We start from the raw sequence: 16,464 nt of genomic DNA on the forward strand, positions 1-16,464 counted from the left end.
ACCGAGTCTGAGCTCGTGAGGGAGCTGGACTTGGAAGACTTGATCACAGAGTTTGCAATGAAGTCAAGAACCTCTGAAGGCAGCAACCATTTGATTGTATGTATGACATGTATTATCTATTGTGTGTTGCTGCTTATGTAGTGGATGGGTTTATTTGATATGCTGTTTGCATATCACGTGTATTGCGTCACTGTGGTGTGAGTCGGTTCGTCAAGTTCATCATATGTTGGCTTTTGCAGTTCTGTGTGCAGTTTGCTCGCTTAGTGAGCCTTATTTTGACACCTGCACTCAGCTGTGCTGTGTGCTTACCTTGCAGTGGCATTGTTGTAAGCTTATTCCTACTCAGTCACATTATGTGTCAATGATAACTGGTGTGCTGTCTTTGCTTGCAAGGTTTTCAGCGAACACAAATATTGCCATAGTCTAGAGTCATACACTGCCTTGGGAAGATTTTATCCATTGCTTCCTTGTCTTATGATTTGTGAGTTAAATAGCAGAACTGGGGCCTATGGACCTGTATAGGCATACGTGCTCAGCTGGACTGGTTATTCAGCCTTTGACCGATAGGTGTGTGATTATGGTCAGGTGGATTTGACATGCCAGCTTCACTGGAAGCTCAAAATAATTAGGGTGCGGTTTAATGGCTGGGGTAGGTGGGGTGGGCGTGGTGTGTGGGAGGAGGGGATATGAGGTTACAGCCCTAGCCAATTACTAATATTTATTTTGTATATCTGCAATAATACAACATTTTTAAATGAAATCCTTTGCACATGAATAATAGACAATTTCACACAATAAGTTATGGAACCTTAATGTGCTTACATTCTCGAAGATAAACAGGTGCTCAAAAAGTACAGAAGATGGGATACGGACACATTTACGTCTTTCTGCGACTGGGTCTCTGATTAAGGGTAAGAAGTAGTCATGATCAGGAGTATACACAGGCACAGAACAATGAGAATGGGCTACTTTTCCTCTACACTTATAGAGTATACCGATCTCTAATACAGAATACATCACCGTGTTGAGGTAATGTAAATGGGCAAGTTTTGACAACACATTTTATTTTTTCCAGATTTTCCCCTGTATTACTTTAACACCACTGTTATTTGTATTATTCATTATTTTGCAGTTACCAATTTGTAATCCCGTTGCGTGCAATAGTGGCATTGTGAAATGCATTAAAAGAAATAAAAAGCTATACACCCTCAATCGACCACACTACACTCCGCTGGACCAGAGAGGGATCATAAATTGGGTCGGACCTGATGTGCATAAGAAAATGGCGGCGTTGGGTCGATGGGGGGTGAGGGGGATATAAAATCTAGGAGGGATGGAAGAGTCGGGCGGGCAAATGCAAAATCCACTGTAGAAGATGAATACATGGCACACTTCAATGACAATGACTTTATTCTGCTCATCATCCGCCCGCCGCGCTCCTCTTCTGCTCCCAGGTGGTGGATTCCATTCTTTTATGTCCAATGGCAACTTAATCACCAACTTAATCACATCCTGTTCTTTCTTCCTTCTTGACCAGAACTGAGCAGTGTGTCCAAGTGGGGTCATCCACTGTATGCATCTTTTGTGTGTGTGTGTGTGTGTGTGTGTGTGTGTGTTTCTTGATCCAAGCTCATGCGCTACTGTATGCAGTCCATAACATGTATCTGCAGGGTGTCCATATCTGGAGCCTGGTACTGGCACTTGGGACAGCGATAATCTGGAAGCTCCTCGTTCCCGGCCCCGGCGCCAGCGCCCACACCCACCTGCGGCAGACCCTGATTGCGGAATGAGGATGGGGGAGGCGCCGTGTTGAAAACTGGGCCAGGGAACACAACTGATGCGGATGGAGAGGTAAAAAGAGGGATAGCTATGGGTTAATATAAACATGTTTAACAATGTATGTCGACATGCTCATGGTAAGACAGCAATAGGAAAATAATAATAATTTAGTAGCTCTATTGATCATGCAAGAGAATGGTAGCGTGTGTTTTCTGTGGCACCTTGTGGCGTAATGTGTGTGGGCCGCGGTGCTCTGAAGTCGTCCAGGTGCCTCTGCTGCATCTCCTCCATGCGGGCGCTGAATCAGAGAAACATAGTCAATATCAGTCAGCAAGCAGGTTTTATTATGCTTTTGAAATGCTTATTATAGATTTCAGAATGTGAAATTCTGGACATTCCATGGAGACATTGGACAGTACACCGATCAGCCACAACATGAAAACTACTGACAGCTGAACAGGCAGTTATTGGAGTTGATGTGTTGGAAGCAGGAAAAATGGGCAAGCGTAAGGATCTGAGCCACTTAGTGGGCCAAATAGTGATGGCTAGACGACTGGGTCAGAGTATCTCCAAAACGACAGGTCTTGTGGGGTGTTCCTGGTATGCAGTGGTTAGTACCTACCAACAGTGGTCCAAGGAAGGACAACCAGTGCACAGGCGACAGGGTCATGGGCACCCAAGGCTCAGAGTGTCCATGCTGAACCCTGTTCACAACTGAAAGCTCCTACAATGGACACATGAGCGTCAGAACGGGACCACGGAGCAATGGAAGAAGTTGGCCTGGTCTGATGAATAACATTTTCTTCTACATCGTGTGGATGGTCGGGGTTAGGGGTTGATCCGATTGAGCATCTGTGGGATGTGCTGGAACAACAAGCCCGATCCATGGGAGCCCCGCCTCGTAACTTCCAGGACTAAAGTTATTTTATGTTCCAGTCTGCAATCTACAATTGGACAATCGAAACGAGATGAAAAACATGTCTCTCCAGATTAGCATAATAAAAGATAAAAAGCGGTTTGACGGCAAAACACCTTGAACTTGTTTCTCAGGATGGTGACAGCATGGCCACAAAGCTTCAGATGCAAAGTTATTTTTGGAGATAGGGAAATGTACTGCTTTCAATGTTTTTAATCTTCCAATGCAAAGGATGCGGTCAAAAGAGCAGAATGCACCCGAGGCTCACTCTCAGTGCACACACCTACGACACAGCATCTGATCAGAGCCCGCGCTTTATTCCACACTTTGGATTTGACACCGCCGCAGCATAGAAAAGGGTTTCCTTCAGACATTATCTGTCTATAAATAAACCTGGATGAGGTGCCGTGGGAATTTACCGTGAGGTGCCCTCCTGTTTGAGCCTGTCGATCTCTGCCAGGGCCTGAGTCAGCTGATCCTGCAGCTCCTCCTTCCTCTGGTGCAGCTTCTCTCGGGCCTCGCGCTCCGCCAGGAAGTCTGCCTTGTAGATCTCGGCCTGGACACGCACCACACACAGAGGTGAAAGTTGCATGCTGCCTGTTGGGACATCTGGCTGAGCATTTGGGCTCGGCAGAAGTGGGCTATGCGACTAGCGTTGCTATGGTGATTCACAGGCCCACATCCATTTCAAATCAACTTTGCGGCCCTGCGGTCTGTGTGTGACGGACCTGCGCGGTGAGTACAGGTATGGTCTCCAGGGAGCATCTCTGCTGCTCCACCTCCTCCTTCAGTTTATCGATCAGGTCCTGCTTCAGGGCCAGAGCTCGCTCCGCCTCCTCCAGTCGACTGCACAGGTCTCCACCCTGAAACGCAAAGGATACGAAATAAGTGAACCGATTAAAAAATGGTCCAGCCCAAACAGTCCGTCGAGAGCAGGGGTGCCCACCCTTTTTCGAGCTTGCGAGCTACTTATAAAATGACCAGGTCAAAATGATCGACCTGCATTAAAAAAATGCTAAATATATTTGTTTAGATATATACTGAGTATACTTTATATATACACAATATATGCTGGTGTACCTTGCATCACTGCATGAACCCTTACAGCACAATACAATTAAATACATTTATGGTCACTACCTTACTCTGATGACTCGCACTTAATAGAGTCGGCCAGGGTTGCATAGTCCAGACAGTAGCTGCTGGTAGCCAGCCTCAAGCAGCTTCCAAGTGATCATCAGTCATGGTGGAATGCTATTTGGACTTAATAATCTTCATGTGGGAAAAGGCTGACTCGCATAAATAAGTAGAGCTGAGTAGAGGCATTTCCTCATGTTTGGTACTTTTCCTCTGTGAGTAAGTTCTAAAACTGTCCATGAACCCTGGACTTGAGCTGAATGTCAGCCTGTAGTGTCAACATCTCCTCCTCCACTGCAGACCAGTTCAGGTGAAACAGTGCTGCAATTGTCGATGCGAGTAAATCAACCTCAATATCTCCCCTAAATGGGAAGCACATAAAGGAAGCGATTGGCTCGAGTAAAGCAGAGTCTCCAAACTGTTTGTCAAAGTCTGACAGACAATTTTCAATCTGCTCTGTGTAGCGCGCACTGTCAAGTTGCACACACGCCTTCCCTTGGGTCTCCAGCTCTGATGTGAGGTTTTGAATGTTCCCCAAATCATGGCGCTGCAGCTTTGAGGAAAGAAGTTGCATTTTTTTGTATGAAAGCATTAACTGAACTGATCACGTTTAGCACGGTTTTGTCCTTTCCTTGCAGCTCTAAATTAAGCACATTCAACATGTTGGTCATGTTTTTTTTTTTTGGAATGGCGCACGATCTACCCGCACTACCTTTGCGATCTACCGGTTGATTGCGATCGATGTATTGGGTACCCCTGGTCTAGAGCTTTCCTAAGAAGGCCTGTCTTTGTCTGCACACTGCACTGCACACACTTACCTCATTCTTCAGTCGAGAATCGTAGTCCCTGAACAGACACGTGTAGGCGTGCTGCAATTGTGTCAGCTTTTTCCTGAAATAAGAAAACAAAGATCCACCAGAAGACTTGGTTAATAGTACTCATACATTGGGGTGGGAATCCCCAGGCATCTCATGACACGATATTACTGCAATACTTTAGGTTTTCCAATACACCAACTATTTTGATACGATACTGGGATATACCGTATTTCCTCAAATAGTGACTAGGGCATTTATTTACCAATTAGATTTAAGTGCCATACACATTTAATTTTTTGTTTTTCGATTAAACTCATGGATGGTATTGTGTCTCAGGGCTCTTTGGATCACTGAAATCAATCTCAGACAGCTGTGATAATTAGTTTGCCAGGTGAGCCCAATTAAAGGAAAAAGGATCTCTCTGCTGCCGAAAAGCATCAAATAGTGCAATGCCTTGGACAAGGTATGAAAACATTAGATATTTCACGAAAACATAAGCGTGATCATCGTACTGTGAAGAGATTTGTGGCTGATTAAGAGCACAGACGGGTTGGTGCAGATAAAGGCATAATGAGGAAGGTTTCTGCCAGACTAATTCATGGGATTAAGAGAGCAGCTGCTAAAATGCCATTACAAAGCAGCAAACAGGTATTTGAAGCTGCTGGTGGTCAAGGTGTAGGATCCTCCAGAGGCTTGCAGTTGTGCATAAACCTACTATTGGGCCACCCCTAACCAATGCTCACAAGCAGAAACGGTTGCAGTGGGCCCAGAAATACATGAAGACTCATTTTCAAACAGTCTTGTTTACTGATGAGTGCCGTGCAACCCTGGATGGTCCAGATGGATGGAGTAGTGGATGGTTGGTGGATGGCCACCATGTCCCAACAAGGCTGCCATGTCAGCAAGGAGGTGGCGGAGTCATGTTTTGGGCCGGAATCATGGGAGAGAGCTGGTAGGCCCCTTTAGGGTCCCTGAAGGTGTGAAAATGACCTCGGCAAAGTATATAGAGTTTCTAACTGACCACTTTCTTCCATGGTACAAAAAGAAGAACCGAGCCTTCCGTAGCAAAATCATCTTCTCATGCTGCAAAGAATACCTGTGTCATTGGCTGCTATGGGCATAAAAGGAGAGAAACTCATTGTGTGGCCCCCATCCTCCCCTGACCTCAACCCTATTGAGAACCTTTGGAGCATCCTCAAGCAAAAGATCTATGAGGGTGGGAGGCAGTTTGCATCAAAACAGCAGCTCTGGGAGGCTACTCTGACATCCTGCAAAGAAATTCAAGCAGAAACTAAGTTCAATGGATGCAAGAATTGTGAAGGTGATATCAAAGAAGGTGTCCTATGTTAACATGTAGCTTGGCCTGTTAAGATGTTTTTGATTGAAATAGCTTTTGATTTCAGTAAATATGACCTCCTTGTGCTGCAAATTCAATAAATGATCATTTTCAGTTCTTTACAACCTATAAAATGTCTAAAAATCTGTTGTGCATAATCATTTGGAACAGCGCATTTTGAGTTTTTTATTTTTGAAAAAAAATACTGTTATCATTGGGAGGTTCGTTTAATAACATTTAAATTATACCCTAACGGTTGATGACTTGAAAATTATAACGGTTGTCTTGATTGTCTTTTGGGACCCACCTCTCCTCGGTGACGACGTGGCGTTCTGTCTTGAGAGCCGCCTCGAGGCTCTGGGTCTGGAGCAGCAGCTTGTCCACAGCGACGTGGTGCTGCTTCTTCTGCTGCTCCAGCTCCTGCTCCGCCACCTGCAGTGCCTCCATCTTAATGCACAGCCTGATTACACACGACACACACACACACACACACACACACACACACACACACACACACACACACACACACACACAGACACACACACACACACACACACACACACACACACACACACACACACACACACACACACACACAAATAATAAAGTTCTGTAATTCAATTATTTCAGTACGAGTAGAAAGTGAAACAAGTGAAACAGCAGAAGAATTGTATAGACTCTCGATTGTAAACATTTACCCAAGTTCCAAAGATGGCATGTAAAGCTGATAAACTAGATGTATTTTAATCAAAGAAGACGCACCAAGAGCTGGTTGATTTGTTTGGTGGGAGAGCTACTGAAAAAAAAAAGTTTTCTGCAAAAAAAATATGCAAAAAATCTTGAATGTTTGTTGAATCAGAGACTGCCTCCATAAAAAAACAATGCACCTTAAATGTGCCATGGGAAGAGCTCAAGATTTTTGTTGAACAATATATTATACTGTATATAAACACATGGAATAATACAATTCTGATTTGCCTAGAACTATACAGTAATAACAATTCAGTTTAAAACATCAACATCACTGGACTGGTGGTAACAGAACCAGGCCACAACAGCACTCGGTCTGGAATGAAGATCCAAGAGACCATTCACCACAACTTGATATCCTCCAGGTGATAAGCACAAACCTTTCCAAAATTAGGAATTTTTTGATTTTTGGATGATAAAAATAATATGATAATGTAATATTTTTAGTTTAAAACATTAGGACAATAAATGTATGACAGGTACCATTAAAATGGCCTTTTTCTGGCCCAGATGAAACCAGCTGAGTTAGATGAATATTTGGCAAATAAAAAGCATAACATTTAAATGGCTGGTTTCAAAAAGTCAATGCCATTTCCTTCACAAAAGGAACAGTGTTGGGAAATTTCTTTTGATACCCAAATTGATATCGCCCACCTTGAACACCCTTGACGCAAGAGGCATTCCTAATATACGTTGCGGCAAGTAGAAAGGACAAGACTTACTTTTCATCTATGATTTTGCGTTCCTGCTCACTCTTCTCCAGAGAGCTCTGTCTCTCTTTCAGCTCCCCCAACAGAGACGTTGCCTGGGCCTTCAGAGCCTCACAGTCCTTGGCGAGCTGCAAAATTAAAACACTTTCCAATCAAACCGCTGACTTTCCCAACCATGAAACAGAATGAACAGAATGAGCCGGTAAACGTTCTCTGCACGGGCAATTTTGACAACATGGAACGGCCATAATACAAACTATCCCGAACGGGATTTTAATCAATTTTGGAGAAACTCAACCACATACATTCATATTATAGATCTGGATATACTGCATAACATGGAAGTTTCAAGACTAATAATTGAAATTCAACAATCTTAGAACGTTGCTCAATTAATTACATTTTGTAAACTAAATCGGTAAATAATTCACCTTGTCAAAGACGGGGAAAAAAAATGCCAGGAAATGCGGCAAAGCAGAGGAAGGAAGAATGTTTTGGGTCTATTCTCCAGTGTTACGTCTTGGAAATATAAACGGTAAATGAGCAATTGAAAGTGAGAGTTATACATTATTAATTTAAGTATTTTGATCATATTCGAAAACCCGATATGATCGACATATGAACTGTATATTGTCCAGTGCTGGTAAGGAGTAGTTCTTTTGGAGTTCCGTACACACCTGGGCACAGTCCTTGTCCTTTTGTTCCAGCAGGGCTTCGGCTCGGTCCCGCTGCGCTGAACTCCTCTGGAGGTAGTCCAGTTTCTCCTTCAGCTCCCGATACCTTCAAGCAAACAGGACAGATAAGAGTTAGATACATATATAGAAATGTGTATGCGCTGGTGAGACAGGGGTCATGGGAGCACTGGACTTAAAGGACTAAATTTATGTTCAAATCAATAACTGAAGATGGAATTCTAATTGAAAGTCAAGGACTGAGGTTGTTACAGCTCTCCTTTCATCATGGAAGTATTCTATATATATATATATATATATATATATATATATATATATATATATATATATATATATATATATATATATATATATATATATATATATATATATATATATATATATATGATACTATACCATAGTACACATATCTATAATATAATACTGACTGACATTTCTCTGTTAATACATACCCGTCCAATATAATAGCGAGACAAAAAGCAAATAAAATACATAAATGGAGTACAAGATGAAAATTACCACTCCCCTCAAAAAAAAAAAAAAAAAAAAAATAATAATAATAATAATAATAATAATAATAAATAAATAAATAAATAAATAAATAAATAAATAAATAAATAAATAAAAATATTAATAATAATAATAATAATAAATATATATATATATATATATATATATATATATATATATATATAATTATTTTTTTAATCTTTCACACAGGTGGGTAGAAGAGGCAGCGATATGGAGGAAGCACAAAGCAAAAGAGGCAGAGCAGGCAGGCGCACAATCCACACATTGATGAAGAGACAGAAAGCCACACAGCGCTGTGGGCTCACCTGCCCTGTGTGGCCTGGAGCTGCTCTGTGAGTTTAGCCAGGCTAGAGCTGGGAAGAGAGCACAGGAGGAGGAGACGGGAGAAGGAGGGAGAAACAAACATCTCACAAGAGTAAGTACCTCGGAAAAAAAACACAGAAGAGATTCAAATTAAAAACAGGCTCGTGTCGAGAGTTGCTGAGGGGGAGTTTCCGCACAACGCCTATCGTTTTAAGATTCAAAAAGCAGCAGCATTAGTTTCCGTAGCAGTTTCGTGAAAACCGGCAGCAAAGTAGTCTCCAGGCAGCTTTAGTGATGTTAGTCCCTGACCGTCCGTGTGCGGAGGGGGAAAGCAGGTCATACCTGTCAGAGGAATGCTGCGCCTCCGAGCGGTGCTGGAGAACCTCCTCAGCCATGCCGCATGCCTAGGGAAAGACATTCAGAGAAGAGTCATTTACATCAGGGATTCTGAAAGTGGGGTCCATGGCCCTTAGCCAAGGGCCAGTGACTATTTCTTCGGTGCAAAAAAAAAAAAATGATAATAATAATAAAAAAAAAAAAAATAATATATATATATATATATATATATATATATATATATATATATATATATATATAAAATACAAATATTAAAAAGGTTTATTTATTTATGTTATAACTTGTGCCCTATGAAGGGGTACATGTTTAAAACTTTTTTTTTTAAGATTTTTATGCAATATATATGGAAATTATCTCCTCTGGTGGAAATGGTGCAATACAAAATTTCTAATACATTAATTTGATTTGTTTGTAGAAGTGTGAGAAAGGCTGAATATCAAATTATTTTATTTTATTATTATACGTAAGAGGGGGTCCTCTGCTTATGTTATCTCATATTGAAAAAAGTTTGAGGAACCCCTGCTTTACATCACCAACTACATGTGCGGTGGAAGGACTGTCCACACAGCAGAAGAAGCAGCAGCAACAACGACAGAGGTTACCTGCGCCTGAGCCAGTTTGGCCCTCAGCTGATCCCTTTCTTTGTCTCCTTCCTCCTTCTCCCGCTCCAGATCATCATTCCTCCTCCTCAGCTCTCTCATCCCTTCTTCCAACTTCTCTTTGTGGCTCTTCAGCAGCTGCAGAAAGTCATTTGCTCCTTCGGCGGGCTATGGAGACAAGAAGAAAGAAGGCCTGAACGAGGAGGCTAATCAACGGACACAGGCATGCTGAAACGATCAAGTCCATAAACTACAAACTCAACCCGGAGGACAAAAACAAACAGACAAAAACCATCCAACATGTTAGTATTTTCCCCACGATCGACGCTAAAGCAGAACCCAGTCTTAAAGGAAGAGATCAAGAAGTGGAGAAATTGGTGTGAAAGAGGGCTGGGTATAGTTTGGAAAAACCGGACATTGGTTCTGAAAAATCTGGCACCCCTCAATTTTTTTTTTTTTTTTTCAAATGCACCAATTCTTCCTGAAAATTGTTGGAATTAACACATCTTTTGGTTACGACATTCATTTTCAGTGGTTTGCAGTTCAATAAAAAAAGTGTGAAAACCCCTGGATCTTAGCTTATTCCACACAGACCTAAATCCTGAAATGTCTTAACAATATTATTGGCACCTTTTGGATGTTGCAAGAAATAATTAGATGGAGAGAGTTCCGAAGTAATACTCCAAAGTTATCTTTTTTATACAGGACATACCAGGTAAAGTCATATAATGCTTTCAACGAAAATACTTTGGGATTAAAATTTTGCATCGAATGCCACAGAATGTATGATAACAAATGGTACCAATACATTTTAGAGGATACTGTCAATGCATTTGAATGCGATAGCAGCCCTAGAGGGAACATTTTAGTGAGTGATGGGGAAAGTGGATAAAAGTGTGACCAACTGCCAGATAAAAGTAGTGCAGACAGCCAAGTGGAGGACAGAGTAACCCTACAGCGGGAGGGGAGCAGACGCAGTCGGAAGGAGTTTATTGGTTGAATCAGGACAGACTGGGCGGGCTCACCTGGCCATTCTCCGCCCGCCTCCTCTCTCCCCAAGGCTCTGTAAGTGAGGTTGGGGGAGTGGGGGGGGCGCTATTCATGGAGCTATGCACACTCGCATCACCCTAGACACACAAACACACCCGTTACACAGTAAAGTCGTGCATGAGCAATGCACCAAGACAAACCAAAACGTCCTGAAGTCCGTTTCCCACCCTGAGAGACAGGCGCGCGCACGCACGCACGCACACACACACACACACACACACACACACCCCTTACCAGGCTGCGAGGCGGCATGGTCTGTGTGTGCTGGTCAGCCTCCTCCACCCGCTTCCTTTGTCGCTGATCTAAAGTCTGAGAGATGCAACGATAGTGATAGTGAAACAATACTTTTTGTTTATTTATACTGAGTCGTACATAATATGACACTTTTTAATAGTGCTAACTAGGGACGGCCACTGGAAATTGTCGCAACATGTCAAAAATGTTTGATCATGAGAAGTGCACCCAGACTCCTTTATGATAGCGTTGGAAGCCAAAGACATTGGCATTGTGTTGCCCTGGTATGAAATGCACTTTATAAACAAAGTGTGACTTGACTTGACATGACAAGACGGCGGCATTGGATAACCTGCGGCCCTTCTGGTCCGTTCCTCACTGAGGGTCCATGCTGCTCTTCCGTCTGGCTGCAGCTGGAGCCGGAGCCGGAGCTTTGGTCGGACAAGCTGGGGCCGTTCACCAGCCCGTGCAGGGAGTGGTTCTCCTGGGCCAGTCTCTCCACCAGAGCCCTGGCCTCCTGAAAGCGGCAGCTAAGGAACTCCCGCTCCTCCCTGGTCCGTCGCTGCAGGCCCTCCATCTCTCCACAGCGCTGGCGTAGCGCTAAGTTGCTGCGCCGGAGAGTCTCTGCAGGGGCAGGCAGGTGGAGGAGGGACGGGGGGGAGGCGGGGAGGGACGGAGAAAGAGAGTAGATAGGAAGGTCATCAGTTGTGATGCAAGAATAGTGAACAAATCTTTTAAATGGCTCAGAGTCACTGAGGCAAAATAGTACAGAAGGATTGCTTAATTAACTAAGTCAAAAAGGTGGGTAGGGAGGCATAGATAGACAGACAGGCTAATAGATTGACAGACAAATAGATAGACCGATAGATAGCGAGACAAATAGATAGAAAAATGGATAGATAGGACAGACAGACAGACAGACAGACAGATAGATAGATAGATAGATAGATAGATAGATAGATAGATAGATAGATAGATAGATAGATAGATAGATAGATAGGCTGCACCTCTAAGTTGCTGGTTGTCTCCAAGCAACCTGGTCACTACTTCATTGGCAGCCAGCTCGGGTGGGACCCGGAGGCCCCCGCTGCACTCCTCTCCCGTCATGTCCCACTGCATGGAGCCGTCCGGCTGGGGCTGCACCATCCTGGCCTAAAACACACACACACACACACACACACACACACACACACACACACACACACACACGCGCGAAAGCGTCACAAAGCGGCGCGTAGGAGTTACTTTCACTTTCATTCCAGTTGGCCATGAACACATGACAAGATGGCGTTATTTTCTGTCAATAAGCGCACACGTCCCACACACCACTCCTTGTGACTCGTCTGTTGTGGATTTACAGCTATTTCACGCCATATAACCCACGACTCTGGCAGCAGAAAAAAACATGACGTCATCCTCAGACTACCACGCTGAAACCTAGACCCCGGCTAACGACAAAAAAAAACACAAATAAGAAGCGCCGATAAAATAACACACTTTACACACAGAGGCAAAATGTACAATAAGTCTCTCACCAATGTCCCCTTCGAGGTGATGTTGGAAGCGCCAGGCAGCGATCTGTCAGTCAGGTCAGCCAGTTGGTTAGCCTAGCTGTGGCTAACGTTAGCTTAGCTGATAGCCGGCTGACAGGTATTGGCTCGTTAGTTAGCTTGGCTAGCAGCAGCACGGCTCGTCAACCCCGGCTCAGTCAGCTTCTGAGGCGCGGGTCAACTCCCGGGACATAGCGAGTAGCGGCGAGCGGCGGGTCTTCCGTTCATCACTTGGTCCCCCGCCGCGCCTCGTCGGTCGGTTTCAAGGCTTGTTCAAGGACTGGCTCCGACGCAAGTGGAGGTTGTTGTTAGTTTCAGGAATTCCCCCTTCCTCCTTCCGCAGGGTAGAAGTGACGTCACACGGTGTGATTTTTTTTTTTGCGCCACTCGCACGCGCGCGGACACACACACACACACTGTGTAAATTAATTATGTCTATCTATCTATCTATCTATCTATCTATCTACCTATCTACCTATCTATCTATCTATCTATCTATCTATCTATCTATCTATCTATCTATCTATCTACCTATCTACCTATCTATCTATCTATCTATCTATCTATCTGTCTATCTATCTATCTATATATCATTGCATTGCGTTAACATATTTACAAATTAAATGAAACTGCTTTTTAAACCCTGCATTTCATTTAAACAACGGACTATGTTGTACATGTTGTACATGTTGTACATGTTGTACATGGTTTTCCCCAAATGATATTCGCAGAACAATCAGAAACACAAAGTGCATGTTGGTACAGACGAACATCCCCAAAGACGCAGCTTTTCCATCGGTGTCTGTTTCTCAGACCCGTGTCTGTATAAATAAACCTCCGTCTCCGCTTCCACCGGCGACGTCGGGGTTACGCGGCCGCATCCATGACGTCATCACATCGCCGAAGTGATGTAGAGTGGTGCGTTCAATCGAAACCCGAACTTGGAACAAACCGCACCTCCGACTCGGAACATCGCCAAGGAAACGGCCATTTAAGTCGGAAGATCTGACATCTCACACGTAGCTCCCTTTGCATGTGTGGGGTTTTTTTTGTTTTGTTTGAGCTTGAATAGCTTGAATCTCCCGAACAAAGACAGCAGCGCGTTTTAAGCTCGCAGAGGTGGGGAGGTTAGGGGTCTACTCCGAGTCGGAATAACAGATTTCCGAGTTTCCCCCCGAACGCAGCAGTATCTTCCTCTCTGCTGATGTGACGGGCGGAAGGCTGCATGATGCTCACTGTCCCCGCGGTCGGAATCATCTCTCTGCTCGCATGGATCTCTCCGGGTTACGCGCTGTACTTTCACATCGGGGAGACGGAGAAGAAGTGCTTCATTGAGGAAATTCCCGACGAGACCATGGTCATAGGTAAATAAACGGCGCTCGCGTCGGTTGCGCGGCTAGCTAGCTTGCTAGCCGGGACACAGCCAGGCCCCGGCGTCTCCGCAACCCCACCGCCCACACCACACCACCCACCCACACACGCCCAGGGGTGCGGGTGCAGCGGCTCGGATTGCTCTGGGATCGAGATACGACGACACCCTGGTGCAAAGAGGAATGATCTGAACAGGGCTTCTTAATAGGGGGCACTTTAATACTGATGGTGCTCGTGCAAATGCAACTGTCGTCCCTTTTTGTGGACCCCCCTGTTGTTTTGATTTGATAGAACAATGTAGTTAATGATCTTTAAACCCCCTTTACCCCTATCTCACAAGGATCTCTATCTAAATGTACTCCAAAAGCCATAATGCAACATATTCCTATATGAGCTAAGCCAGGTATCTGTGTGTTTGTCAGGGAAGTACAGGACCCAGCTGTGGGACAAGCAGACCAACTCCTTCCTCCCCGCCACCCCGGGCCTGGGGATGCATGTGGAGATAAAGGATCCCGACACCAAGGTGAGTGGGGGGAAAACCAGTTCATAGCAAGCGAGCAAACACACACACACACACACACTCAATCCTAAAAAGGACTTAAAAATCGACAGGGTCTCTCGTGCGTTACACCCTCCAGATCATCCTCTCCCGTCAGTATGGGTCCGACGGGCGGTTCACCTTCACGTCCCACACCCCTGGAGAACACCAAATCTGCCTGCACTCCAACTCCACCAAGATGGCCCTATTTGCAGGCGGAAAGCTGGTGAGAGTCATGTTGCAGTTCATGGTTGAATCTCTGGGTCCCTAGAAGGTTTTTATTTTATTCCTAATTTTAGATGAATACTATCTAGAACGACTCATGTTAACAGGTCTTGAATATCATTTCTTAGGGATGACTTCTCGCACCATTCTTTGGTTGCAGTTTTGTATTTCATTTATTTTTAGTTGTGTTGTTAGTAACTAGTAATTTCAGTTTTTTATTTTTATTTGAGCTTCCAGCCATATGTAACGTAATTTGGCGTACTTGATGGTATGCTAGTATGCCATCTCTGACGCAGCATCGGTTTTCTTGAAGAAATGGAATCCCGACGGCAAAATGTTGAAAATCACACATAATAACCAACAACGTTCTGTTTGTTTTTCTTGCAGAGAGTGCATTTGGACATTCAGGTCGGAGAACACACCAACAATTATCCCGAAATTGCAGCGAAAGACAAACTCACAGAGCTTCAGCTGAGAGTCCGTCAGCTGCTGGATCAGGTGGAACAGATTCAGAAGGAGCAGAACTATCAGCGGGTGAGTACAAATAAATAAATAAATAAATAAAAACAACAACCCATTAGGCCCTTCTGATAGCCACGCTTAGAAGGAAAATGTCAGATTCCGGGGCCTCCGCCATGACTTTGTCCTCTGCAGTATCGCGAGGAGCGCTTCCGCATGACGAGTGAGAGCACCAACCAGCGCGTGCTCTGGTGGTCCATCGCCCAGACCCTCATCCTCATCGTCACCGGCATCTGGCAGATGAAGCACCTGAAGGGCTTCTTCGAGGCCAAGAAGCTGGTGTAGTTTCACCCATTTTCCCCACTCATCCGGGGGACGTTACCAACTGCTCAGCGCAGCACAGACCGACAGACGGACGGACAGACAAAAAAAAGAAAAGAGGGCGGCGGCGTTACAGCCATAGCAGGAACACTACCCCCCCCTTTTCCCGCCTCAAGACTTTTCGTTTCCGGGGAATTTTGTGTTTTTGTTCTTGTTTTTTTGGTTTACATTCCTCGGGTACGTATGTGGTTTGATTTCTGTTACAAACATGGTGGAAAAGTATTCACTTTGACTTTTGAATTACTGTATATATTTAGACCTCGGCCTTACTTCCTATATATTCTTTGCTTTGCCGTGTATAGTCTCCTCGGCTGGAAAACCAAATTCCTGCTCTTTAGATACAGTTTGTGATACTACTCTGTTAGTTGTAAATAATGGTTTCAGTTCATTGACAGATTGATTTTTAATGCCTTTTACACGCGTAATGAATGGTATGGAAACCTTAAAAATGCTTCTGTGAGGATGCCACTGAGCTGAGAGCTCAGTGAATGCCCCCCCCCCCCTTTCTTTGTGCTATTTTCTATTTTCTGGATCTTTGCTCTTATTTAATGTTGGCATGTAGTCGTATCGAGTCTCACACCTTTTTTTTTTTTTTTTTTTTTTTTTTTTTTAACCGTGATGTGGATCACGTGACTCCCCTCGTGTTTAATAAAAGACGTTTGGGCTAAAAAGCTGGTCTCTCCTCTTTTGTCGTTTCGCTCCTCCGCGACGCAAAAAATAAAAGACAG

At 44.2% G+C, this 16,464-nt stretch overlaps 2 protein-coding genes across 5 annotated transcripts; one reads left to right on the forward strand and one right to left on the reverse strand.

The window, feature by feature from the left end:
- Positions 1 to 703: 703 nt before the first annotated feature.
- Positions 704 to 13,094, reverse strand: ikbkg (inhibitor of nuclear factor kappa B kinase regulatory subunit gamma). Of its 4 annotated transcripts, XM_080016029.1 has the most exons (16): positions 12,748 to 13,094; positions 12,220 to 12,364; positions 11,565 to 11,836; positions 11,213 to 11,287; positions 10,954 to 11,055; positions 9,932 to 10,096; positions 9,315 to 9,376; positions 8,975 to 9,022; positions 8,124 to 8,226; positions 7,459 to 7,574; positions 6,294 to 6,446; positions 4,651 to 4,723; positions 3,424 to 3,558; positions 3,115 to 3,251; positions 2,001 to 2,077; positions 704 to 1,834 (listed from the first exon to the last, which is right to left on the reverse strand). In XM_080016029.1, exons 2-16 carry the CDS (start codon positions 12,356 to 12,358, stop codon positions 1,638 to 1,640), a joined length of 1,854 nt encoding a protein of 617 aa, XP_079872155.1. In that variant the 5' UTR covers positions 12,359 to 12,364; positions 12,748 to 13,094; the 3' UTR covers positions 704 to 1,637. The 4 variants fall into 4 exon arrangements, with proteins under 4 accessions (XP_079872155.1, XP_079872157.1, XP_079872156.1 ...); XM_080016031.1 differs by lacking the exon at positions 10,954 to 11,055; XM_080016030.1 differs by lacking the exon at positions 8,975 to 9,022.
- A 681-nt stretch (positions 13,095 to 13,775) lies between these two features.
- On the forward strand, positions 13,776 to 16,350 carry tmed4 (transmembrane p24 trafficking protein 4). Its single transcript, XM_080015624.1, has 5 exons — positions 13,776 to 14,126; positions 14,556 to 14,656; positions 14,772 to 14,897; positions 15,284 to 15,430; positions 15,551 to 16,350. The coding sequence occupies exons 1-5, from the start codon at positions 13,988 to 13,990 to the stop codon at positions 15,698 to 15,700; spliced, it is 663 nt and encodes a 220-aa protein (XP_079871750.1). The 5' UTR covers positions 13,776 to 13,987; the 3' UTR covers positions 15,701 to 16,350.
- The last annotated feature ends 114 nt before the right edge of the window (positions 16,351 to 16,464 follow it).

The sequence above is a fragment of the Zeus faber genome (genome assembly GCF_960531495.2).
Source record: "Zeus faber genome assembly, chromosome: 15".
NCBI classification, from domain to species: domain Eukaryota; kingdom Metazoa; phylum Chordata; class Actinopteri; order Zeiformes; family Zeidae; genus Zeus; species Zeus faber.